The following is a 27549-nucleotide window of genomic DNA, read 5'->3' as shown; positions in this document are numbered from 1 at the left end:
CTTAATCTTCAGATCTGAAAATTGAAAATTAGACGAGGGCCAAATTGTGTATAAGAAATGGCATCGAAGTTTTAATTCCGGTTACTATATCAAGAAGATACATTTTAATTAAAAAGCTAATTCCTTACTTAGTTAAACTGTATTAACAAGACTTGTTATATTGTAGAAGTATGAAGAAAACCATGTAGTAAAAGATAGAAAATGAAACTGATAAAGGTTCATAATGTTAAGAGTTTGTCCTTGTGGTATTGACTTAAGCTTTTCGCGGTCATAATGGTGGAGGTTTGTAAGGTCATTGGCCACCTATTGTTTTAAAAACATGTCTTACGATCAGGACATAAGGATGAACTCCTACACGGGCATAATTTCATAGGGGCATATTTTTACATCAATCTGAAATGATATCAACGAAGTAGAATATAGTTGGTCACTGCCGTATGATCTCTTGCAAGAAATACAGAAAGATACAACAGTTGTTGCTAAGCATCATATGTGTTCTCCTCTCGAAAGCATCAAATAGGGTACGCGATATTCCCTGGAATCGAATAGCTTGTTTTAAATCGCCAATATGCAACGACTTTAAGGACGCCAGTGAATCGAGAAAGAACTTCCCCTTAATTATTGGGGTGTTGATAATAAATACCTGCACACCTAGCAGTGTCTAGATAATTATAATTCCATAAATGAACTCAAATTAGAAGAAAAACGAAGTTGAAAGTCGTTTATTTAAATTATTCAAGTTTAGATCACGTAACCGTAGTTACATATATAACTCAATCGTGAATCAGATACACGTTAAGCTTTCGCGATCGCACCGCTTGCAATCAAATGGAGAGAGAGATTTTGTCTTTTTCCTAAAAAAGTCAAACATTTAAAGAAATATATATTCCCATTTTTAATTAAGGTATTGTGTAAAACAAAACCTTATTCAAATCGATTCACTGTCTGTCTGTCTGTCACACCCGCTTTTCTCCAAAATGACTAAACCGATCCCAACGAAATTCGGTGGACAGATGGGAACTATGAAATCCCACGCATATAGTGAGTGACATAAATTTAGGTGGAGTTTAAAGGGGGCTAACCATACATGCAGAGGGGAAATTAAAATTTTTTTTCACCGGATACAGTCGTGTAGGATATCAAATGAAAGGTCTCAATAATTTCATCTCCGAATCTGATATTAGTTTTGGCATGAATTGCAAAGCGCGCGAGTAAGGAGTCAACATGTACCCAAAAATCTCAGTTGCTGACTTCAGACGGCGAAGTTTCACTACCTGCGTCAACCATGCCGACAGATTCTGCGTACTCTACAATTCGCATTGCTAACGTTGCAGACGGAGAACCTTTCAGATATTTCTTCTGCGATTGTCCAGCTCTAGCTAGAACAAAACAACGGAAACTAGGTATGGTAAACCATTTTTTGAGAACATCAAGGAGACCTCTGATTATAGGGGTGTCACATGTCCACGTTCACAGTTGCCACGGTCTTAGGAATTTGTAGCATCAAAATAACACATCACAGTGCTAATTAAACTCTTTGGAGTGGCCATTGATAGGTATCAATCAATCAATCATACCATCGCCTCGAAAAATACTCAATGTTCGGCGCATATGGCAGTGAATGCAATATGAAGAAAATTCGGAAAGTGATGCGGCACCTGCAACGGAGACAGGAACCTAGACCATACCACGCAGTGCTATAATTGCGGAAAGAGACACAGTGGAAACTGCCGAAACTAACCCAATGGTCTCGAATATAAGCCAAGTGGGAGGGCTGTCGACTATTCTGGCGCAAACTAAAGAGGAAAGGCTTATTAAGAAATGCGCGGTAGTTGTGAAGCGGATGCGATCTGCGATCCTCCAGAAAAACGTTGGTAAGGGGGTGAAAAACGGGCTAATAGAACTGGAGGCAATACTTTTGTGGAAGTCCTCAGTGCAATCCGTTACAAGTTTAAACCCGAAGATAACGGAGCAGAAGTGTCTTCCATTCTAGGCCCGAAGACAATAAATAAAGTTACGTTTTGTGAAGCAATCAAGGGGCTTCTGAGAGAAAAAAATTTCGTTTCCAGCCTGGAACCCACGTATTCTTTGGAAATTTGAGACCTTGACTGTCTCACAGAAAAGAACGAGGTCGAAAAGGCCATCAAACGTGAATGTCCGGAGGTAACCAATATCCGGATTGGTATCATCTCTGCGAACTCCCGAGGCCAAAAACTCGCTGTGGTGGAAGTTGCCGAGCAATCCGCGAGGAAGCTTCTAAACAGCGGGAATATAAGAATTGGTTGGGTCATGTGTACGATACGAATCACACATCTGCAAACTGTAGACGTATTATGTTGCTGAGTACCATCTATAAGATATTCTCCTCTATCTTGCTAGGCCGGATAGCCCCATACGCCCAGAACATAATTGGCCCTCGATAAAGTGATCCATGATGCTGAGGTAAATGCAAGAGGTACGATCCTCTTTAAGTCCACCCAACTACTGGCCTATGCTGACGATATCGACATCATGGGAAGAACCACCCGAGACGTACAAACTGCCTTCATCCTTACCGAGCAGGCGACAATTGGCGCGAGATCTTGGACTGCACATCAATGAAGGCAAGACAAAATATATGTTGGCAACGTCAGCACCGAAAACCAACCAACCAACAGCATCAAACCGCACTGGTCAAACGGGAAGAATAAAGATAGGAGAATACAACTTTGAGACCGTTGGGAATTTCTCCTATCTAGGGTCGAAAATCACAACCGATAACAGCTACGATGATGAAATCCGCGCACGGTTGTTGTCAGCCAACAGAGCCTATTTCAGCTTACAAAAACTGTTCCGATGGAGCGATGGCGTAGGCCAGGACATCAGACAGCTTTTGGGGATATCGAATTGGTGGACCTCGGCGCAAGACCGGGATGTCTGGAGTTCCTTATTAAGGCAGGCCTAGACCGAATACCGGTTGTTGCGCCGTTGATGATGATGATCTGCAAACTGTCGGGGACCTGACAGAAGGGCAACATACCGTAAATGCGCTCAGGCAGGCCTTAAAGCGAACACCTATAATGAAAAGGAAAGCTGCGTCCTATGCAGGGACCGTGGCGCGACTGATGAGAACGTTGCGCACACTGCGGGCTAGGGGCGGTGTCCAGTTTTCAGAGCAGAATTGGAAAGAGCTAGGACACGGTCAAAATTATCCACATCCTACAAATCAATATGCACCAGAGTGCAACCGCTTACGAGTTGCTAGCGTAATTCGCTGCGGAGACCAACGCTGATTTAGTACTGATCAGTACAAAAACAAGAACCCAGTTTTACGGCACTCTGATATATCAGGTACCGCTGTCATCTGGGTTCGCGACGGCACCCTCCTTAGGGTTCTTACCTGACACTGTTGTAAATTCAGTTATGAACCTGATAACGATGGCCTGCGGAGTCTCTATGCTCAGAAGGGCATCGAGACGTGGCAAACCTTTTCTGTATTGGTGGACAGTGGAAATCGCAGAGCTTCGGAAGCAGTGTCACAGGCTCCGTTGCTTAACACAACGTCTAAACGACCGGGAGGAGGCTTGTACCATAATGACGGAGTACAAATCAGCCAAAAGGAGACTCCGCAGCGCAATAAACAAGGGCGAAGCTCGCTGCTGGCAAGATCTGGTCGACGAGGTGAATGGGGATCCGTGGGGACAAACTGGTAACCCGAAAAATCGAGGCTCTGCGGAAACCCTGTTTACTTAAGGCCCAGCAGATGGATCGTACTGTAAGAGCACTATTCCCCCCGTATTGGATGATGACCTCGGCGCGGAGACCGCAGAGAAATGTTCAATTTTCTCTATAAAAGAGTTGGAACAGGCAGTCCTCTATATGAAAAGCAAAAAGGAGCCACGACCCGATGGTATTCCAGCAGAGGTATACAAACTGGTATTCCAACACCGGCTAGACCTACTGCTCGACGCATTCAACGCTTGCCTGAAAGAGGGCACTTTCCTTGCTCGTTGGAAGGTGGGCGAGGCTTGCGCTGATCCACAAAGGGAAAGGCGACCCCCAGTTGCCGTCTTCATATCGCCCACTATGTATGCTTGACACTGCTGAAAAAGTGCTCGAAAAGCTCATCAGAAGTAGACTTGCTGAAGTGATACGCGTTGCCGGAGATTTATCTCCCTGGCAGTTTGGTTTTAGAGCGGGAAAATCCACAGTTGATGCTGTTGTGCAAGTCGTGGATGCTGTTCGACGAGCGGAGGCACATACCCGCCAAACTGGACGGGTGGTGACCCACGTAACGCTTGACGTCTGAAACGCCTTTAATTTCGTTAGATTAAAAGACATCCTAGGCACACTAGACAATATTTTCCACGTGCCAAACTATCTCTTACGGACATTGAGGGACTATCTGAGGAACCGCTCCCTGCTCTATGAAACACTAGAGGGTCAAAGGAGGATGGAGGTCACGCCGGGGGTAGCACAGGGATCCATCCTAGGGGCGGACCTGTGGAACGCTACCTATGAGAGTCTACTTAAACTCGACATGCCAGAAGAGTCGTGCGTGGTCGGCTATGCAGATGATGTCGCGGCGCTTGTTGCTGGACGCACTGTCGAACAGGCGCAAAGCAGACTCGGCATATTGATGCGACGGGTAAGCGGATGGATGGCTATTCATGGTTTCAACCTTGCACTGGAGAAAAACCGAAGTAGTCATCCTGACTAAAAAGAGAATTTCGAACCTGCGTTCCATATCGTTCGGCGAGTCGATAATCGAGTCAAAACCAGCAGTAAAGTACCTCGCGTTGACTCTGGACACAAAAATGAGCTTTTTTTATCAAATCAAAGCAGCAGCGAACAAGGCTGCAGCCTGAGTTTCGGCGTTAAGTAGACTAATAGCAAACATTGGGGGTGCTACGTCTAGCAGGTGACGTCTCCTGATGTGTTCAACGCAGTCCGTCCTGCTCTAGGGCGCAGAGGTATGGGGTGACGCTCTTTGCAAGGAGGTACTTCGTAAACGTCTCGCGCAAGTACAGAGACAGAGAGCTTTGCGAGTGGCGTCTGCGTACTACAATGTCTTTGAATCGGCCGTGATGATGATTGTGGGAGTGATCCCCGTTGCCCTTCTTGCTAAGGAGCGTCAAGTCATATACAATCACAAAGGAGATGATCCAAGAGAGGTGGTTGCTCGTGACGAACGGCAACGCACTCTACACTAGTGAAGCTCTCGTGGCAAAATGAAACTAGAGGCAGAGGGACTGCGCGGCTCATCGGAAATTTAGGTGCGTGGCTGAACCGGAAGCATGGTGAGACTGACTATTTTCTTACCCAATTTCTAAGTGGGCATGGAAGTTTTCAGTCTTACCTGCACAAGATTGGAAAGGCACGATCTCCGGATTGTGTGTTTTGCAATGGAGTTGTGGACGATGCCCACCACACTTTTTTTTCTTGTGGTAGGTTGAATGGGGTTCGTCAGCAGCTCTATTTAAACACAGAGGATCTCTCTTCAGACAACATTGTCGAAGAGATGTTGAGGAGTGCTGATAGGTGGAACCGTGTTGCCCATTACGTTCGAGCCCTTCTCGTTGCTAAGAAAATAGAGCTCCACCGGTGGAGGAGCCGGATGGCAGGGGATTCCTTGAACTGACTCTCCCCTCCCCCCTATTCCCTCTCGTTGGCGAAAGGAATTCCCTGATTTGAAGACTCCGCAAGGCGGGAGAGTTCGGGGACTAGCCCGAAGTAATGTGACAAACGGTTTCAGGGTAGCTCTCTGACGATAGGGAGGTGTTTAGTTGGTAGTCCGACGACGTACCGAATCGGGAGTCCAACACTGTGTGTGTAAAGGTATTCACCTACTCTACCAAAAAAAAAAAAATACCTCTACTGATACCATTTCCAACAATTATAATTTTTTAACTTTTTTCGTCTAAATAATTGTCAGACTCATTATTTTTCTGGTGGTTTTTGAATCATACAACGTTTTTTCTTAAAATCTGAAGAAGGAAGTGATTCTTTTCCCGAAAATTAGTATCTGAAGTAATCGTCCAGAAAATGTTTGCTATATAAATCACCCCAGGTGAGATAAGACCGAGACGTTGAGAATAGCATTCAGTGTACTTAGATACAATGTATTATATAAGTATAATAATATATTATTAACTCTAGTTTCAAATGTGGATTTGAAATTTAAAAGCAAACAATCCAAAGTGAAGAGGATCCAAAATTGCTGATAAGCGATAAAGCAACCCCGCCTAAAGTTGATTCATATTTTCAAACCAGAGTCAGTGTACTATCACTGTCAGTGACTTGAAGACAAACATCCGACGATAGATACCAACTGTTACCAACCAACATACAAAACTGAAATGGATCAAATCTATTGGAACAGAAATGCTCCACGAAGCGAAAAAATGCCATCGGCGAAGGTTACTTTGTATAACTAATACCAACACCTTGAATTCGCCAGATAGTAATTAATGCAGGGTACAATCCGGTGGAGCAACGATGGCTATTTAACTGTAAAGCATTTGCAGAGGAAAAAAATGCTAACAAACTGATTGTTGTTTACAGGTGTTATCTCATGTATATACAACATCAGCAGACTTAATTAAATTCATAAAGTTGAATGCTCGCAAAAAAGAGAAGACTTTAAAGATAGTATCGCAGCGTCATTAAAGTGAAATAATGGGAGTTGCTCAGATTATATAATCTCGAATAAATGGCGTCAGTGGATGTTACATAAATTTCCGAAAGCGAAAATGAATGGGACATTGATACTGGGTAGAGTGGTTCCCGAAGTGTTAAACTAGGTCTGTTTACAACTTCTGAGTTATGGCACTTTCCGCGGCAAGTGATAAGGATTTTGTTTGACTAGCAACTTATCAGGGCTGAATTCTGTAATGCATTTGATAGCATGAGGCCCATATGGGCGCCGATCATCACTACGATACGCTTAAGTGTTTGGTGACATCACTTCTATGGAATCGTATTGAAGGAACATTTTATAGAAATCAGGTAACTGAAACACCCAAAACAAATATATCATAGAATTTTGACTGGCTGCACCTTGGATCAACAGCAGAATTATATCCCAAATCAAATATTTTGTATAAACTTTTTCCAGTGAGTGTATCGCTTCAATTGATGCATTTGCTCGACACAGTGTTGTTTTGAGCAGTTTGTATTGATGAATTAACTTCCGAGACATTGAGCTGCAGCAGAAAAGAGCAAATCTTTCAATGGGACGTTGTTCATGTAATTGCATGCAAATGTATCACTTACGGGTACTATCTTCGTAATGGCCGTTTTGCACGTTCTCAATTGAATGATTGCCTTGACCAAAGCCGCAAATTCATCGACCCATTTAAGTTTGCAGGGATCTCAATAGGGAATGTTTATGAATGAAGAATAGATTATGGGATAGTTTCAAGTTGTTAAGAAATGTTGTTGTTATTGACAACAAATTAGAACCGGTAGTTGCTTATTTCTGATGATCGATTTGGCCTGATTGTATGTCAATGATCTTTAAATAGTAAAATGAAGTAAGTTGGCTTGTAAATCATTTTATGGTAAACGTTCAAGAAGATTTTGACGAATTGAAATCTGTCTCTCTGACGTGAGTCCTTCGGAGGAAGAAAACACGTGCCTTAATAAGGAACTCCACACATTCCGGTTTTGCGCCGAGGTCCACCAATTCGATATCCCTAAACGCTATCTGGCGCTCCATCTTAGGCAGGGTCTGCCTCGTCTTCTCTTGCTAGCATAGATATTGTCCTTATAGATTATCTGGGCTGGATCATCCTCATCTATACGGATTAAGTGACCCGCCCACCGTAACCTATTGAGTCGGATTTTATCCACAACCAGACGGTCGTGGTATCGCTCTTAGATTTCGTCGTTATGTAGATTACGGAATCGTCCATCCTCATGTAGGGGGCCAAAAACTCTTCGGAGGGTTCTTCTCTCGAACGCGGCCAAGAGTTCGCAATTTTTCTTGCTAAGAACCCAAGTCTCCGAGGAATACATAAGGACTGGCAAGATCATTGTCTTGTACAGTAAGAGCTTTGACCTTATGGTTAGACGTTTCGAGCGAAACAGTTTTTGTTAGCTGAAAAAGGCTCTGTTCGTAGCTGTTATCAGTTGTGATTTTCGACCCTAGATAGGAGAAATTATCAATAGTCTCAAAGTTGTAGTCTCTTATCTTTATTCTTCTCGTTTGACCAGTGCGGTTTGATGTTGTTGATTGGTTGGTTTTTGATGCTGACGTTGCCACCATATACTTTGTCTTGCCTTCATTGATGTGCAGCCCAAGATATCGCGCCGCCTGCTCGATCTAGATGATGGCAGTTTGTACGTCTCGGGTCGTTCTTCCCATGATGTAGATATCGTCAGCGTAGGCCAGTATTTGGGTGGACTTAAAGAGGATCGTACCTCTTGCATTTACTTCAGCATCACAAATCACTTTCTAAAGGGCCAGGTTAAAGAAGACGCATGATAGGGCATCCCCTTGTCGTCATGATACATAATAATAATAATAAATTACAAATCATAAACTTATTAACAGAATATGAATTCACAGTACAATTGTACAAATAAATTGTACTATAGCAATGCACAATGATCCGTGCACTTGCACTAATGGCACCGACCCAATATTTTTTAAACTAGAAATAATAATTTAGGTAGGTAAAAAATTAGTCCCGTAAGAATTTGAAATTGTATAAAAGGCGAGAATTCACAAATAAAATTCATTCCATATCTAACTGAGTTCCAGCATTTTTGCTACTCAAAAGGAGTATAGCTTCCACCTTGCCCACGGGTCAGGCCAGTGCTATAGCGCCCACGCTGCACTGGAAGCCGAATTAGAGCTATCTAGCTGCTCGCCCGTGATCCCGTGTATACCACCGCACCTGGCTAGAGCTACAGCGCCTCACGCTGCTCTAGCCCGTAGATCGGGATCAACCAGTTGCGGCAAGGATACCATAACAGGCCGTTGCTGGTGTCGAATGGTCTTGAGAGTGATCCTGCTGATTTTATCTGGCCTCGCACATTGGTCAAGGTCAGCCTAGTCAGTCTTATCAATTTCGTCGGGATACCGAATTCTCTCATGGCCGTGTACAGTTTTACCCTGGCTATGCTTTCATAGGCGGCTTTAAAGTCGATGAAGAGATAGTGCAATTGATGTCCGTATTCCAACAGTCTTTTCATTGTTTGCCGCAGGGAGAAAATCTGATCTGCCGCTGATTTGCCTGGAGTGAAACCTCTTTGGTATGGGCCAATGATGTTCTGGGCGTATGGGGCTATCCGACCTAGCAAGATAGAGGAGAATATCTTATAGATGGTACTCAGCAACGTGATACCTCTATAATTGCTGCACTGTGTGATATCTCCATTTTTATCTATGAGACAGATAATGCCTCATTGCCAATCGTCAGGCATTGGTTCGCTGTCCCATACCTTGAGCACAAATTGATGAACTACTTGGTGTAACTGGTCGTCTCCATATTTAACCAATTCGGCTGTAATTCCATCGGCTCCTGGCGACTTACAATTCATTTTGCTAGGAGGAACCGTGACTGATAGACCACTTTCTAACTCCCGCACTCCCCGCCTTTCCAACAAATGTCAAAACTAAGACTGGCTTGTACATGACATGACAATATTTGGTGGAAGAAATTACACCACCGTTGTGCATGTATGGAGAATCCCTGTGAGTTCCACATACAACGATGTAGCTTACTCTATACGTGGGTGTTCACAGTTCTCACCTTCCCGCCAAATTCCGTGTCAATCGGTACGTAAAATGCATGTGACAGACGAACAGACAGCAAACCCGTTTTAATAAGGTTTTGTTTTACACAGGATCTTCAAAAAGGATTATAGCGGCTACTTCATACTTCAGTATCCATTTGGTATTTTTCAGCGCGATTGCGTCACCTCAGTGATATCTGCACCCAAAATAAGTTCTGTCGCTTTCCAGCGAATGGAGATTCACTCAATGGCTCCACTAAATCCTGTAACATTTCTTCGTACACGCATTGGTTTTGACGCCGGCCTCGCAAAAATGAATATCAGTTACTCCGTGATATGAGACGCCCCACCATACCATAACAGAAGTTGGATGGTGACGATGTTGGACTCACGGAGCATTTTTTTTGGCATTATAACAGTTGTGAGCAGTTTTGGCGTTAACACATGACTAACGCACCGAGATCGAGATCTTCTCGACTCATACTTCGAGTTGAAACACCCATTTCCGCTGACATTCGTTTCTGCTTGCGGAGAGTATTGCGGTGGGGTAGTACCTTTTGTAATGCTTGACGTAAGAAATAACTTATATTTTCAGAGCTGAACCAATATGCTTGATTTACGCTACCTCTTGCATATACTGAAGATCAGAGAGGACTGCTCTACGAGAACTAGAAAGATAATTGAGAAGAAAGTTAGATCGACGCGACCCAGAGATCTAGCTGTTTTTCGAATCTCTGGAATGCCCCATCATCCACCTTTGCAAAGTGAGCACATACGAAGCTAGAGGGTCGTCGCGCTAGAAGCATTCTTATGCAAAAAGAAAGGAAGTGGATAGTGGACTCTGCAGGGTATATAAGATTTATTAATGCAATGTGTCAATTGATTCCAGGTTAAAATTTCTGACGCCTACCACTAGGCTATTTTCGGCATATGAGGTGCTGATGTTAGGCCTTACATGAAAGGCCATTTTTGGAGCATTTCAATCCCCTTTTACTAAAAATGCTTGTGACTTTTTGGAACTGGGGCATAAAGTCACTAGGAATCACTAGGAATGAAGCAAAATAGGTTGTAATGTTTGATCTCCATGTTGGCCATAAGGCGTTGAAGATGGCAAAATGTACTATTCTATGCTCTAGTGATGGGTTCCCAAGTAGTTAAAATACTAAACCCGTGAATGATAGCAGCTTTTCCACCCTATAACTAGAGATCTTTTTGCAGTCGCCAAAGAATTGTACACCTTGTGCTCGCAGTTTAGCTTTAACTGGAGCTGGGCAAGTACAGTTGAGGATCCCCCCCGCCAGGTAGTTCTCAATCAATTCCTTTGTCCTTTGATATTCGACATCTTGCCCTTTTTATATTGGTTTTTGTATACCTAAAGATTCTTCCTCATATTCAATTTAAAAGTTAAGGTTTGAGGCATGGGGAATCTGACTTTTTGCTGAGGACTTTGAAATAAAATTATATTGACATTTTCAATGGCTTTTGCAGATAAAATCTTCCCCTGCATAAACTGCCTCGACTGATACTATTCTTTTTAAAAATATTTTAAGACAGCCGTCTGCACAGCGCTATCGGCTTTTTGAAGGATTGCGGAGATTTTCATTGCTCTAACCTTAGGCAAAACGTGATTTAAAAAAAGGACTAGATAAAAATATTTTACAAGGAAAAAAATGAAATAAGTAATAGGAATTTTTTCCGGTTCGTACTGTTTTTTACTGTCCCAACTAAAAGCCGACAGCCGAAGTTATAAAAATAGCTTGCAGTGCAAGTCCTAAGGCACAAGAGACATCAACGGAATGTCGTGCACGACATTCGAGGGACGAACGGAGCGCCACTCCCGCGGCCTGTCAACCACATCAGCTGATTCGCGATGTCGAGCTAATGTCTTAACAACGGATCGTTCGTTTAGCGACAGCTTTTTTAACAAACTATGAATCTTTTTCGGAGTATTCCCACATTGGTGCAACGCAATAATCGCGATTCTTTTTTCGTAGTTACCTAACTTCATCGTGTTGTCATTCAAGCGCTACTGACCTTCTGAATCTGAAAGTCTGACGAAAGTGGGGTATGATTAGGTACTCTCCATGCGCAGTGTTACCAGTTTCAGCGGCCTAACATTTTTCGCTATACGCATCGACTGACAGAACTTATGGCTATACTATGTATATACCAAACTGCCCCCTTAACACAACCTGATATAACGAAAGTGCAGGTAGCGAAAGAAAACCCGACTAATTACGTCTTGGAAAGTTTAACCGGTAAAAATACTCTCTACATCAGACTGAGAACCTTGTTTTTGCGGGTGTTTATCGTCAGTCCAACTCTACTCGCCCCTCTTTCTAAATACAGAGCATGACTCAGTGAGAGAGCAAATAGATGTCATGAGTGTAGTTGAGATGTTTGAGGAAAGATATCATAGTCCATTGAACGCTTCCATGTTCTCTGGACAAAGTAGCATGAAGAATGTCACCGAAATAATATCGGTGACAACCCTAGCGAACTCCGCTTTGAACCTCAAAGTCTCTCTGCGACTTTACCTCGATGCAGGACGTCACATTTTACGTCATCATATTGCTCTGATAACACTTATTAGTTTCTCTGGAATGTTCCTTCTTCATAGAGCACGCCACATATATTCCCTGTCAATGTTGCTGAAGGTTTCTCGAAATCGATGAAGAGAAAGTGAATCGAAGATCCACGCACTATTCTAAAATTATCCATATGGTGCTGATTGATCGTCGGCTGTGTGGCATGCAGTGTCGTCCTGTTGGAACCAAAGGGCATGCACGTCCACATTGTAAAATTTGGATCAATGGAAACTGTTTATCATTGATCTGTAACACTCGCCGTTGATAGTGATGGCCTCACCGACGTCGTTTTCAAAAAAGGACGAACCTCATCAAACAGTATCTTGTTTTGGATGCATTGTCAACCTTGTGAACCCCGCGCAGGTTGGTGTCATCTCATATACAGCAACTTTGTTGTTTATATCCATTCATGCAAAAATCCACCTCACCGCTAAAGATAATTTTTGGGGCAAAATTGGAATCCTCTTCCAACGCTCTGTGGCCCAGTCAGTGAAAAAACACGGTCTTTTATGGTCATTAACCTTAAATTCCTGACTCAGTCGGATATTGTACGGGTGCAAGCCCAACCCCAACGGAAAATTCACAAAATTGAAATCTCCGAAAACCCGAGTTCTTCAGCATGGTGCGAAGTTGACTAGCTCGGGCTCTGTTTCACACTTTTACGGACCACAGCGATGTTCTCGGCCGATCTAGTGTTCCTTTAATGTATGAGGGTTAGCTGATTGCTTACTGCACCGGTGAACCGAAATTTGGCAACTAAATATTGGAGAGTTGATAAGGAAGGGACACCGCATCTGTCATCAAATAGACGCAATGTTTGTACTATTGAAAACTCATTTCGATAAGGAAGTATTATTATTTGGGCATGCTACTCACACGTGTAACTTGTCATAGCACAATTGATCAAAATAATTTCCTGTAGATCTATTCTATGGTTACTATGACCATTATGGTTTTAACATGTCAGACTATTCGCTTTAGTGCGATACCGGCATTCTATGCTGCCTAAGGGTATAGTAAACTCATATGTAATAAGCGACTGTTAAAACAGTTGAATTCTCTTCAAATTTCACAATTTGTGTAGGAAGCATTTAGGAGAGGCTTTTCAATAAAATTAGAAAAACATAGTAATATGCTATAATAAACTTTATTTAAACAGAGACTGATATGAGGTATATTTTGTGTTCCAGATTTTATATAGAGACATCTTCATGGTTTTTTTCTAGATTTCCGACTAGGTAAACTCCGAGAATGAGTCTTGTCGCTTTTTAATTTCTTACTTTTTCAACTTTCAATCTCCTATTTTAATGTGTGTTATGCAAAGTACTAATTGAGACTTTTCGTTTGATACCCTACACGGGTATATTCCGTGACAAAAATGCACACTCTTCTTTCGCTTGTATGGGACCCCCAACCCGTCCCTTTCACTTTATATGAGAAATTTCATAGTTTTGCATATATCTATCAAATTTCATTTCAATCGGTGTAGGAATTTCCGAGGAAAATGGTTTTGGTTTTACGCAAAACCTTAAAAACGAATCTTTGTGGCTAGAGTTTTCTTGTCTAGAGTCTTCTTGATCATGTCTGAGAAGTAATATATGTTAGAATTTGCTGTGTGTTCTTATTTTCGCAACTGATGTAAAGGGATCTACAACCGTCTACGGTGTTCGCAGGCTTTAGCGAATCTTAGAACATTCTCCAGAGGCAGAGAGTGTGCAGGTTCTTCATTGAAGAAAACCTTGCCAAGGTGTCTTCATCTGAGACCTGAGGATGCGGGGCAGCTGCATAAAAAGTGCAGGGCCGTCTCCTTCTCCTCCTCACATTGGCTGCACATAACCGAAACCACCACCACCCCAATCTTTTCCATATGGTAGTTTAAGGGGCAGTGTCCCGTCAAAAGCCCTACTAGGGTTTTCATGTCCCACTTCTTAAGGGACAACAAAAATGCCGCTCTAGTGACCCTAGGCTCTTTTACAAGGATTTTCGCTTGCCAGCAAGAGTCCAAATTTCTCCACTCGGTTGCGTGAATCCTTACAATTTCACCCTTCGGAGTAGACTTGACAGTAGATGGTCGGACTCCAAGAGCTGGTTCTGGCTCCACCATTGTGCATCCAGACTCTCGTCGAGCCAGTCTGTCAGCCTCCTCATTACCGGCGATGTTAGAGTGCCCCGGCACCCACATCAGGAATGTTTCGTTCAGTCGGCCAAGTTTCAGCAGCACCTGATGACAACTCCACACCAACTGGCTTGATATGTCGTTGCCATTTAGTGCTGATAATGCCGCCCGACTGTCGGACAGATTCGAATGGTGCGACCCCTCCATTTTTGTTGCAGACATTCTTCTGCTGCCAATGAATTGGCATATATCTCCGCCTGGAATATGGTCGTCTTTTTCCGAGGGGTCGGGCCAGTTCTATAATCGGATTCTCCGAGAACACCCCTGCGCCCGATCCATCCTCCATGATTGACCCGTCGGTGAAGATTATTAGGTCTGTAATCTGAAAAGACTCATGGCCACTTGTCGACCATTCTTCTCTTTCGGTGATTACAACAGTGTATGTCTTTTCAAAGACGAATCTGGAAACCATATGATCGGCCGGAATCAGGGCTACCGGATGCTTTTCAAGGAATTTCCAGATAGACGCATGACCGTTTGATTGGCCGCTTTTCCACGCCCCAATGATATCGAGCCTATATGCGTCGTTGGCCGCTTTCCGTTTCACCTCCAAGTGAATGGGGGTAAATTTAGGAGAGCTTCGAGTGCCGCAGTCGGCGTATTACTCATTGCTCCAGTAATACTTAGGCAACCAAGTCTTAGCAACTTCCTGCTGTTAGCAAAGTTCAGTCTTGGCCACCAGACGATGCATGCATACATCAAAATGGGTTTTATTATGGATGTATACATCCAATATATCCGTTTGAGTGAAAGTCGCCAGGTCTTACCTATCGCATTCCTACAGCACCAGAGCAATCTGCAGGATTTTTGATATTGTTCCTGGATATGATGCTTCCACGTTAACTTGGAGTGGAAATGTACTCCTAAGTACTTGACTGTTTGTGCCAGCTGGATTACATGCAGAGTTGTATTCAAGCGGTCACATACTGTGCCCGTAAACTTGCCGGTAATTATTACGGCTAGGTCTTCCGCAAATGCTTGCGCGAAGACTTTTTTGTTCTCCAGGAGCCACAGCAGGGTATCCATTACCAAGAGCCATAACAGGGCAGCCCTGAAACATCCTGCTTCAATAGACTTCCGGCCGACCGATATGTGGATTTTTCTCCACTCTAGCATGTGAAGGATCCAACTGATTAGCAGCGGTTCGATTCCATGCTGTCTTGCTGCATCGCAAATTGTCGCGAATGAGGCATAATTGAAGGCACCTTCGATGTCCATGAATGCGCTAAAGGCGTATTCTTTTTCGGACATCGCCTTTTCAATTTTTGCCGTAAGTTCATGGAGTGCTGTCTCCGTGGATTTGCCTTTCTGGTAGGCGTGTTGCCTATGGTGAAGTGGCCACTTAGGAATGTGTGTATCCTTTATGAACCGATCTACTAGTTTTTCTAGTCCTTTTAGCAGAAAGGACGTTAGGCTGATCGGTCGAAAGCTTTTTGCGTCTGTGTAGGTGGGTTTTCCAGGTTTGGGAATGAACAACACCTACACATCCCGCCATTTAATTGGAATATAAGCGTGCTTAAATAATAAATAACATGTCCAAAGAGAGACCTAATGGTGATCGGTAACGTTTGGTGACATCTGATAATCTAGATAACTAATAGCAAGCAATTGCGTGCGAGTAACTTACCATTAAGTGGAAATGTGGTCAACTTTTTCAGCAATTTCGATTACGGTCGGATCAAAAGCAGAGTAATTATCTGTGTATTAAAATTTCACCGGGGAATCGACTCTCGAATTCGATAAGAAGAGACGTTCTTTACTATCTGTATCCTTTTCCAAGTAGCACCGTGTGTTAAAGGGATCTCGAATCCAATAACCAAGCAGGGGGGCGATGAATAGGCTCATTTTGTAGATTCAAAGATCATATTCTTTAACAAAATAGATTGATTGTGAAATTTCAGAGGAGATATTCGGGATTTTTACCCCAATTTTCATTTTATAATATATTTGGCACACTATCACTACCCCCGAATATAGGAGAGTATCATAACATAATCCGTGCTACTCGATCTCAACTTGTAGCTTTCATTCCGTGTAATAATTGATCGACTACTTTGCACAACTCATTTGAATTCATCAACTCTCGTGAAGCCAATCGAGTGTGTGAATATGTAGCGTAGTTTGCTCCGTTAACCTTGCCAAATACATAGTTCGACTGATAAATTTCACGACTGGAGCGTTGCTTCCACTAGATTGAATGAGAATACACTTGTCCCAGTGCTCATGATCTTTGATTCATTGAACTAGTGCAAATGGAAATCAGCATTCCCAGATGCGTTCTTGCCTTGGAATGTTTTTTTTCTATTTAATGACCCACTTACTAATCTATAAAACTTTGTGATTGTAAACATACAAATCTTGACTTGCATAACCCATGTCAATCGAATAAGCTTGATCACAAAATCCATCGAAAATGATTCATTCATCAAAGATTAGCGCAAAATGCCGCTAAAATTTCCAGTTCATGTAAAAATCTAGAAACTCACACTACAAATGTTTGTATCTGATAAAATCGTAATTCGTACTTATCTGGTCTCCTTCATGACGCATTTTCCACTGCATGCGATAGTCATTTGGAATGCGTTATCTGGTTTGAATTTTATGCTCATTTTAGAATAATTTTTTGTGAGATATGCGACAAAATGGCTATTGAATGTGCCTGAAAAGGGGTTTTTGTATTGCATGGGTTTACTCACGCGTAATCTTATCTTTGCAGCGAACACTGACTTGCTGGAATTTATGGGGAAAAGATTATAATTTACGTTGGATATAACAATTAACGTTATGCTTAATCATGTGAGCAAATAATTAATTTTTGGGTGGAATGATGGACGGTGAATGATTATGCTTTTATATTTCATTAGGTGCAGATCATTATAGAAGTAGTTTTTGATAAAACCACTTTGATTCAACTTTCTATCACGGAGAAATCCTTGGAATCGAGGTAAGCTAGAGGTGCCACTGTGTAAATTAGATTACGGTAAAAATTGAAAATTGTTATTATTGAAGACTTCTGGAAATTCAACCTTCACCCAGTCAATCAATTAGTTTTGGGTGGTAGTAGGACGGACGACGGAATTATTTGGAGAACTTAACAAGAGTAAGTAGTCGGAATGTACTCTCCTACCTTACAATGTTCACTAATACAGGGTAGGTCATTTAGTGTGGGCCCATCTGGCAACCCTGTAACTTTTGGCAGGAATGTCAGATTGACTAATGACATACCGCGTTTGAAGTATCAGTCCAAGAAAATTTATAGCATGGGGCAGTACACTCCAAAAGAGCGCGCTGAAATAATTCAGCTTTACATTCAAAATAAGCTCTCAACGTGCATTTCGTAAAATAATAATAATAAAATGAAAAGTGCCCCATCTAAAAGCACTTTGCAGCGTTTATACGCAAAATTTATTAATCACGGTAGTCTCAGCAATACCAGTCACGCATCCAAACAACGTAAAAGACGTTCCGATGAAAATATTCAAGCCGTACGAGCCAGTATTGAGGAGACTCCGAGAACATCGAGTTATCACCGTTCCCAGGAGTTAGGCATTGCAAGAATCACACTCAGGCGCATAGTTCGTATCGATTTAAAAATGTTTCCGTACAAATGCAATTGGCACAAAAATTAAACCCAGCTGATTATCCGAAACGCCTTGATTATGCCAAATGGGCCTTCGAAATTGTTCGCAATGAACCAGACCTTTGGCGAAAAATCATCATGTCAGATGAGGCCCATTTTCAGTTAAATGGAGGCGTAAATAAGCAAAACTGTCGCTTTTACGCTATCGAAAATCCTCAATTAATTGAAGAACAGCCTCTCTTCGATCAAAAAGTGACTGTGTCGTGCGGTTTTTGGGCGGAAAACGTCATCGGACTGTTCTTTTTCGAAAATGACGAAGGAGTCTCTGTTACTATCAATGGCGAACGTTATCGGGCCATGATTCGTGATTTTGTCACGCTAATCATCGAAGAAAATGACATGGAAGGCTTCTGGTTTCAGCAGGACGGAGCAACTTGCCACACTTCACCCGTTACAATCACTAGATTTGACGCCACCAGACTTTTTTCTGTGGGGCTTTCTCAAATCCAAGGTATATATCAACAATCCAATGACTCTAGCTCCTCAAAAAGAACATTCGACGCGAAATAGCCGGCATATCGGCCAAAACGATGGAGCACATTTGGCTATCAAAACCAAAGGCAAACATTTGAAAGATATCATTTTCCAAAAAGTAGCTGGAACAAATCTTCTTGAACTAAAATAAATGATTTTTAATATGAACAGCAAAAAAAATGTTTCTTTTCCTGTTTTTTTTCCAGAAACAAATGGGCCCACATTAAATGGCCTACCATGTAGTTCAAAGTAGATGCAAAGCACTATCCCAGCTGTGGAACTTAATTATGCTTTGCATGAAAGTGATTGACGGTTTCACACAGAGTATAGACCCTAAATATGCTCCTTTTTTCGGTTGGGTGAACCGCAGCCTTCTAAACTGTATCTTGGAGCCAGGCTGTCTCGGCGTTTTATGATTTCTTCGGGAAACTCCTTCCCACCCGTGGCATAACCTGTCGTTAATTTTCAATAAAAGTTTATCTGGAAATACCTTTCCATACAAGTGGAAGAAAGGTATACTATCATCCCCCGCACAAAGAAGGCGATCCTTCATTGACTGAAAAATACCAGCCCATATCACTCCTTCGCTCCATATCTATTTATCTATCTGCAGAAGTATGTCAAAGATTGCCTTTCGTCTTGCTTTGAATACTTCAGTGGGATATTCATGAGTATCCTCGGAATAAAACGAAAGCTTTTGACCTCATTGATCATATTTGTTCTTCAAAGCCCTCGGCTCATATCTAGCTGTTCCCTCTTGGTTAAGGTCTGTGTCTGTCGTATCTTGGACAATCCGGAGAATCATGCAATCTCGAGGTACAGGTGCTGTCTACGCCAGCCTCTATGTTCTCTGAAAAACTGGTGGGATGATTTCACCGTGACTTTGATTAATGTTAGAAAGAAATTTGCGTGTACACTTATCTCTGACCAAAATAATCGCTTCCTGGTAAACCGTAGATTTCGGAGTGTACTAGGTCTACGGGAAGAGATTTTCTAAGGTGTCTGCCATGAAGGAAATGTTGAACCGACAGCGAAGGTTTGACGATATTAACTTGTGAACCGAATTGGCAACAGCAGATAGGGTTTTATTTGCAGCCGAAACTTTAGAGGCCGGACTATGATAGCGAGCAGTGTAAATAACTTCTAAACGTCGTTTATCCGTGAACTGCGCTTTTTGTAGCTTTAAGCTGTGAAGGCATGATGAATATCTGATGCGACACTGTTCTTTCACCAACAATGTGTGGTAGGATGTGCGGTTAACTCTGAAAAGTCATATTGAGCTGCCGTTGTCCAATAAGTCCTTACTCTGACAATCAGAGGAGGGATGGGCTGTTATTGAGGTTCTAGGACAACAACTTGTTACAAATAGATAGGATAATCTCAACATGATTCTCTGAATACTGTTAGGAAGTAAACCAGGAGTTCTCTTGAATTTTGGCGAATATCAATTTGCTTGCTACCAGAAGGCCAGACGCAGTTTGGACAGAGGAGGACCTCACGGCTACAGGCTTTGGCTATGGAGGACAACAGAAATGTGCACACATAAGTCCTGGTTTCCTTAAACTTGAGCGAGATTTGCGGCGATATGCTCAGCCTAAGTGAAGCCAGCTGGAAGGCTCTGGAAAGTCCTTGGGTACAGTGCTTTTGCACTCTAGTGAGGTAAGCGAGAGTAGACGCGCTCAGGTGACCTAAGCACTGCTTTTTCGACAACATTATAATTGCGAGATAATGTTGACGCCACTGTTGAAAAATTGTTGTTTGAAAAATGTATCTCAGAGTGTAGGCGACGTAAACCTCACCCGGGTTAGTAGTAAGTCCGGGAAGTTGAGGCCTCCCTAAAGACGACATTGCGATCGCTCCAAAAACATCTTGTTCGAACTTGTAGGGAGACACGGTCTTGCGGATTGTAATGACAATGGTAAAGGATTTAAAGCTTTCTGTAGTTTTCATTGCCGCATTTTTGGTAGCACATTTTCCGAGCACAGAGCCTACCATAAGGTCAGTAAGATATACCCCATCGCAATCAGTGAATATGCGGCACAGGAGAGGCGTTGATATCTTCATCGAGCAAATTTATCACTTCTACACACTCATCTACCCGCACAATTGAAGCTCAACACGGTTCGCTTTTGAGATGCAGCTGTAGTTCGACAGTGAGAGAGACCAGACTACAGACTCTTTAAATAGCTCTCAGAAAAATGCTGATGAATATTGAGCCGCTATTAAGCATGTTCTTTCTTCGGCAGAGAAAGTCGTAACATCTGGCTGACTACTGAAACTTGCAAGCAGCTTAATGAGCGTAAGGAACTGAAGGTTTTTAGTGTTGTTGCAAGTGGAGGCAAACAAATCTCGAGAAGTACAGTATAGCGTATGCCGTGATAAAAAGGAATTTATTATTGGGCTGGTTGGGGAAGCCGAGACTGCCGCAAAAAATTATGCTTTCAGTTCTTCATTTTGCATCATAAAACAACATGCCGGTTATTGCAAGTATTCCTCATCCACGATGAAGAGCAGCTTAAGAGGTAGATGGACCACTTAACCACGATTATCAGATGTGTAACATCTGGAAATCCATGATCTTTCCGAAGGTGTAACGGAGGGTGATGATTGTTAAAATTCCATAGAAGGGAAGCTGAAGTGAAATAATTGGAGAAGTATTTACGTGCTCCTTACTTTCGTAAAAGGCTAAAATTACTGTGGACTGCATTAAATAACACCTCGAAAGTTGCATCGAAAGAAAATAAGCGATTCCCGCTCTGGATACACTTGCACTGATCATATCAACAACCTTCGGATCATTTTGCAGTAGGACTCAAATCTCTGTTTCACCTGTTCTTCATCTACTTCAAGAGAGCTTTCGACATCGTCAAAAGGAAGCGTATCTGTAGCCCTCTACCAGTGCTAGCAACCATACTCAGTCAAGTCAGATCAAGTTTTGGAGTATGGAGGGTATTTTAGCCCTCCTTCAGTTCTACAGGTTGAAGTTTTTGGAAAGTTGAAAAACTTGGGGAAGCAGAATCCACAAATCTCATCTGTGAGAATGGCTAATTATTTTTCTCGATGATTAACTTTGATTCATTCTTTTGACTATTTACACTATTTTTGAGTTAGTTTTCAGCTTCTTTATATCATATATTCATAAGTTCTACTTTTTGCTGATTTCTTTTTTTGGCACACCGGCTTATTTTATTCCTCCTTTTACATTCTATTTTCACTTGATTTTCTTTGAGTTGGAATGACGGTACTTCATTTTGGTTATTTCCGATTATAGGTAAATTGATAACATGTCTCATGCGTGGAATCCTTTGCCGCGCCACCTCCGTCATTTTCCTTCCGTTTTTCCGCCAGATCATTGGGACTCTGTGTATCAGCCACCACAATAGGCGACTGCTTCAACTTGTGGACAATCCACGTAATGCCTATAATTTTAATGGACTTGATGTCAGATCTGAACTCGCAACTTTGTGGACATGACAAGTGGACGATGACGACTCGCGCTTACGATATTAGGTATGGCCGCTTAATTCCATATGAGCAGATTGTGTTTACACTATTATCGCGTCCTGAGATCTGTTTAAGATAGCAGATATCTCTGCCAAATAACTGTTTCTTTTTTACATGGAAGCTTTGGTCAATTCAACTGTACACATCCTTTTCAGAAGTAGAGCAGCAGATTGGTGCAGAGATCTTCACCAATCTGTCGGAAGAATCGAATGAACTTCTTTCAAGGAGGCTCTTTGCCAGCAATTTGGGGACCTATTACATGACTGGGATATCCTTGAAGTGAAGAGAGGCCACTTTCAAAGTCTAGAAAAGCATTTCGACAGCTACCCTAAAACTATAAACTCGCTAGGCGATCGTATCCACTCATACAAGCAAGTCTAAACAAAATGATGCGGCATACGCTGACATTTTCGGGAGAACGAAAACACGGCCCGAACTTCTCAATTTAGGAAATAATGTTGGCCTCCTTAGACGAACCAAGAAAGGAGAGCACAAGAAATCCAAGGATGGCGATACAAAAGAGCCCTCAACGCGAATAGCAGACGGTGCAGGACTTGCCTTCGCAAACCACCCACAAGAAAGGTATTTGGGCAAAGACCAACCGGATCAAACAGCATTATGACCTTGCGGAGAATAAGCCTGCCATGAAATAATGGAGCATACGGAAGATGAATTCATCGGGGTAAAAGTAAAAGGGATCCACATAGATAACTGCTATCCTCCACTCAGAGCTTCATTCTGAGCGTTGGCCAAAGTCATAGCAGGGGATTTTAACGCGTGGTATTTTCACACTTTCAGAGGAAAAAACCTGAGGCCTTTGGTGAACCTGACATAGATGCGTGCTGCTTTAGCTAGTAAGAGTTGCCTGACAAATCAGTAGGGATTATACTATTGGTGACCGCCAGGCAAACCGCATGGGAATCAAGGGAAAATCGAGATAAAAAAAAGGATAACAGAATACCCGGCGGGGTTGCTTCGGTGAATGGCGAGAGCGTTTGTGGAGGACACGTTTTCCTCGGCGCTCAAGCACAATGGTTAGAGAAAAAGCCACTCAAATCATCTAATACGATGTTACTATGACCAAAAGCGGATTGCCTTCCAGTTTTGTGAGCTGCATGCCTCCCGTCCCGTCCCAGAAGAAACTACGACTATCTGCTCTGCCGATGACCCTTATTGTAGTTGTTACAGAGAAGCATCCACAGAATGTGGAGGCCTACGCGATGAAAACAGCGACAGTGACAAAATCCTGGCTATAAAGAGCCGATCTATCCTGGCAGATGAGACGAAGCGATCTTGATAACTAACCGTAGAAAGAAGAACACTGTGAGAGGGCGATTGGTGAAGATACGGTCGTTTCGAAGCCGGCTACCAAATACTGGGAGTGATGATTGATTACAAACTGAGCTTGAAGGAACACCTAGAGTATGCATGTGAAAAGGCAGCTAGTGCCTTGCCTAGATCACCTGTTTTGGATGATTCATCGAATTATAGAACTAGAACTAGAGAGAACTAGTCTGAACGAAGCGCTGGGAAGGATTATGAGCCCGGAAGGTAAAGTTACGGAGGTACCAAAGTCGAAGGAGGACTGGCTTTCGGCATGAGTGCTAAACGGCGAAATCTTCCCGCGAAGTAACACCTAATTGGTGATTCCGCGGAGCTGGAGAGACCGAAGATAGTTTTTAGTGGTTGCGAATATCACACACGCCCGTTCCAGGTCCGAAGTTCGCGCAGTCGAGCGCTGCAGTTTATGAGTTTTTCTAAGATTTTTACACCTCAACAACCGAACAAAAAAAGAACCCAGCACCAGTAATAAAGGCGCTCCTGCTTTCGATGCAAGTAACTGCGAAGACATTGCAATGACGTCTTGGATTGAATGGAACCATCCAAAGAATCGTGGCAAGAACGGTTGGAGAGTTCGGAGGCGGGCCATGTAATGAATGGCGGAGAATGTGGCCTAAGTAAGCAGTTAACCAGCCACTGACATATTTCTCAATGATCTAGGCACAAAAGGGGAGGAGGAGGAGAAGGACATTAATTCACGGCGAGTGAACAATCACCGACAGCGACGAGGAGGGAAATTAATTGTTTGGTTTTTAGCAAAAAGAGGTTAGGAAGGCTGTTAGCACCGGGAATAAAGTTGGCGTGAAGGTTACCAACGAGGCACTCCTCTAAAGTATAAGGAGATAAAGAAGGCTATTGCAGGAGATGCGCGGATGGCTGCACCAAGTCGAGAGATGGAGAAAGAAACAGAGGACTCTACAAACCGCATGAGTATTGATGTTGTAAATGTAAGACCAAAAGAGCTTGAAGTTTCCTCAAGCCAATGCGGCCTCAACACTAGCCACATACGTCTTTCTGGAGTAAAATATCAGTGACTTTACTGAAGCTAGAAGAGTTTTAAAGCGACAACCCACAAGCAAGTTGCCGATGACAGTTAGGACATCCAATAATTTGTCGAAGGATTCCTCGTATATACCAATGTCATGCGAAATGACAATTACATGCATTGAGCATAGAAATGAAAAAGATAATCAAATATTAAGGAGAAGAATATGTGGTAAAGATGAGTTCGGAATAGAGCTGCAGTATTTGCGGACAGACCTTCCCAATTTCTATAGATTTTTTTGGTAGCTCTGCCAATTAGTTGACCTTGGTCTTCCCTCAATCTTCAAAGGCATTACAACCCTCAGATATTCCATCTGTCACGGCAGGATAACTAGGGAAGTAATTGAAGTGATGGATCGCCTTGAGAACATCTGTATAAAAAAAAAATAATTATAGACTCTGAGCTATTCTGCCGAGAATCAATTTTAATTTTCTCCTGACTGGAAAGCCTTTTCTCTGAACAGCTGATTATCCTTGCATGTTCCTGTTCCTTATGTTCCATCGATAAAATGTCAAGATTAAAGAACGGCCACGGACGTTGGAATATATTCTGAGCCACAATACACACAAACAGATTTGCATACTTGGTAAGGGTTGGATTATCTCAGCAAATGTGCGTCGATACTGTCTACAATCGTCTCGACCTCTTAAAGAGGATTAGGGTAGAATATATAGCACAAATACTTCATGACATCACGCTTAGTTTTTGTAGAAATTACTTTGAAAATGGTACAAGTCAGTTTGAAAAATAATCAACAAAGAAGTCCGAACCCTGAGATGCAAAAAGGACAAGCACCGTTTGGAAACCTTCAAAGAAATTCGATAGAGAAAAGCGATGCATATTTGTTCATTCCAATCCATTGGAAAACATACTAATCTGTTCCCATTGTACTTGACGACATTCAATGGAATGCGTAATTGAATGTTACTGGAAATTCTTGCCTTAGTTCGGAGAACTTATCCTGAAAACGACGGTACAATACTACTCATTGCCGAGGTTATATCAATACCGAGACCTTAGCCCTCTGAATAGCTTAAACGTGTTTGCTCCAGTGAAACGAATCGCACAAACAAGACCCAGAGAAATGTGACTAGAAAGCTGTCATGTCCAAGTGCAGTAAATCTGGCGAGAACATTTTACGCGCATGTAGGTGTTAATGAAAGTTTTCTTGATTAAAAAATTGTCGAGTTAAGTAAGATTTTCTCCCCATTGCTCATGGAATCCGTGGCAAACGGTTGACTCTTATCTGGAGCAAATTCCTCTGAAATGACGCTACGTGGAAGAATGGAGTAAATTTTCAAGAGTCATTACTAAGACCCATCTTCCTGTCATGCTTCGCCAACCCATTCAATTGTTTATCATGAAACCCAACACCTAACCTTCGTCATCGTTATACGGAATCCACTTGACGAAGAGCTACGCAGGCGGTGATGTAATCCGCCGGTCAGCCAGCAGCGAGCAATTATCGATTATCTTAACACGCCGGCAGTGATTATCTCGAAATGAGGCAATTTCAGCGCCCAAATTAGATAACTGCCGCCAATTACACGATTGTGATTACTCACCTTTCACGACCGCCTCCGACATCACGGATTGTTCTTCCTGTGGAATCATCTCCATCAAACGGGCAATGTCCTTAGCCAGCATCTGGTCGACGACGTCCAGGAGATTGGTGCGAAGCGAGTGGAACTTGGTGAAGTCGTGGTGCTGAAGATGCTCCTGCATCTTCTTGATGTCCGGGAAATCGCCGGGCGAAATTTGGTGCTCTCTTTGAATTTTGTCGTAGATTTGTCCTAGATTCTTGATCAACTCCTTCTTTTTGCTGTCCTTGCCGAACACACTGGGCATTTCCTTGCGGAGCTCGGAGATTATGTAAGCGTGGACTTTGGCGAGACGAGCGCGCTTGATCAGGTCATTAAGTTTACGTAAGGCAGCGTTACGGGGCAGAGACTGCAGGTCGCGGAAGAGATCCTGCTCTTCGTCCTCGAACAGTCGGCGGTTCATGTCGTAGCGGAGGGGCTGGTCCCAGAACGAGCCGATGTACACTCGGGCGACTTCCGGAGTCTGCAGGACCTTGCCCAGCGACCACATCAAGGCACCGTACACTCGCATGAGCTGCTGGTGGTCGATCATGTCAGCTTTGTTGAGAATAATTCGGATTTTGTCATCGTGTCCTTTGAGTGCTTCAATCGATCGCCTGAACTCGTCCGAGATGTCCAGTTTGTGGGCGTCAAACAGGAGAATGATTCGATCCACTCGTTCGGCGAACCATTCAAGCACTCCCGTGAAATCGTAGCCTCTGTCGATGCGTTGTTTCTCCCCGGACAAGATACCGGGGGTATCGACGATGGAAATCGCCTGCAGGACGGGTGAATTCAAGGTGGAGCACTGGAATCGGTTCAGGAAGGCATTCCCGTACTTGCTGAGCGGGCGGAACTGTCGCTTTGGGTCAACGACAAGAGCGTTGCCGGGGATTACGCCCTCCTTTTCGTCATACATGACGGCGATGAAACGGTCTGTCGTCGGTTCCGGACCAATTCGTATTCCGGGAAAGTCGCGCTCCAACAAGTACCGAATGAAAGTGGTCTTTCCCGTCGAGTACTGTCCCACAAGCAGGATCATCGGCTTCGCATCGAAGTCAGGGTCCTCGAGCTTGGGCGAGTGGAAGTCATGGAACTGATAGTGCTCCTCGAGCGGGAGCAGTTTGCTTTTGTAGATTTTCTTCAATTCCCCGATCACGTTCTCCACAACTTCTTGGTTGGTTTTCTCGCGTTTCAGCCAGCTAAACATTTTGTTGGGTCTCGCGGACTTGCTGGGGTTGGTGAATAAGAGGACGTTTAAGACACACGTTGGTCAGTCGTTGACGCGAAAAAAATATGAGCGATATCAGCGGACGAAGCACTCCCCACGAAATTATAAATGGGAGCAAACAGACAGACAATCGGACACTTCACACGCGAACTGTCACCACCGTTCGAAACTGCACTGAACTCAAAGTGGAAAAGTGACTAATGTCTGATTAGTGACGTGTGGCTTGTGCAGTTGGGATGTGACAGCT

General features: G+C 43.0%; 1 protein-coding gene across 1 annotated transcript in view; it reads right to left on the bottom strand.

Annotated features, from left to right (window-relative positions):
• LOC119650639 (EH domain-containing protein 1) overlaps positions 1-27491 on the bottom strand; it is a 38556-nt gene extending 11065 nt beyond the window's left edge. The window contains exon 1 of the mRNA XM_038053561.1: positions 26057-27491. Within this exon, the coding sequence (XP_037909489.1) occupies positions 26057-27281 (1225 nt within the window). The 5' untranslated portion in view covers positions 27282-27491. The remainder of the gene's footprint in view (positions 1-26056) is intronic.
• Positions 27492-27549: the final 58 nt, after the last annotated feature.

This window comes from Hermetia illucens, chromosome 3 (genome assembly GCF_905115235.1).
Source record: "Hermetia illucens chromosome 3, iHerIll2.2.curated.20191125, whole genome shotgun sequence".
In the NCBI taxonomy this organism is placed as follows: domain Eukaryota; kingdom Metazoa; phylum Arthropoda; class Insecta; order Diptera; family Stratiomyidae; genus Hermetia; species Hermetia illucens.
This window is presented reverse-complemented; position numbering and strand designations above follow the sequence as displayed.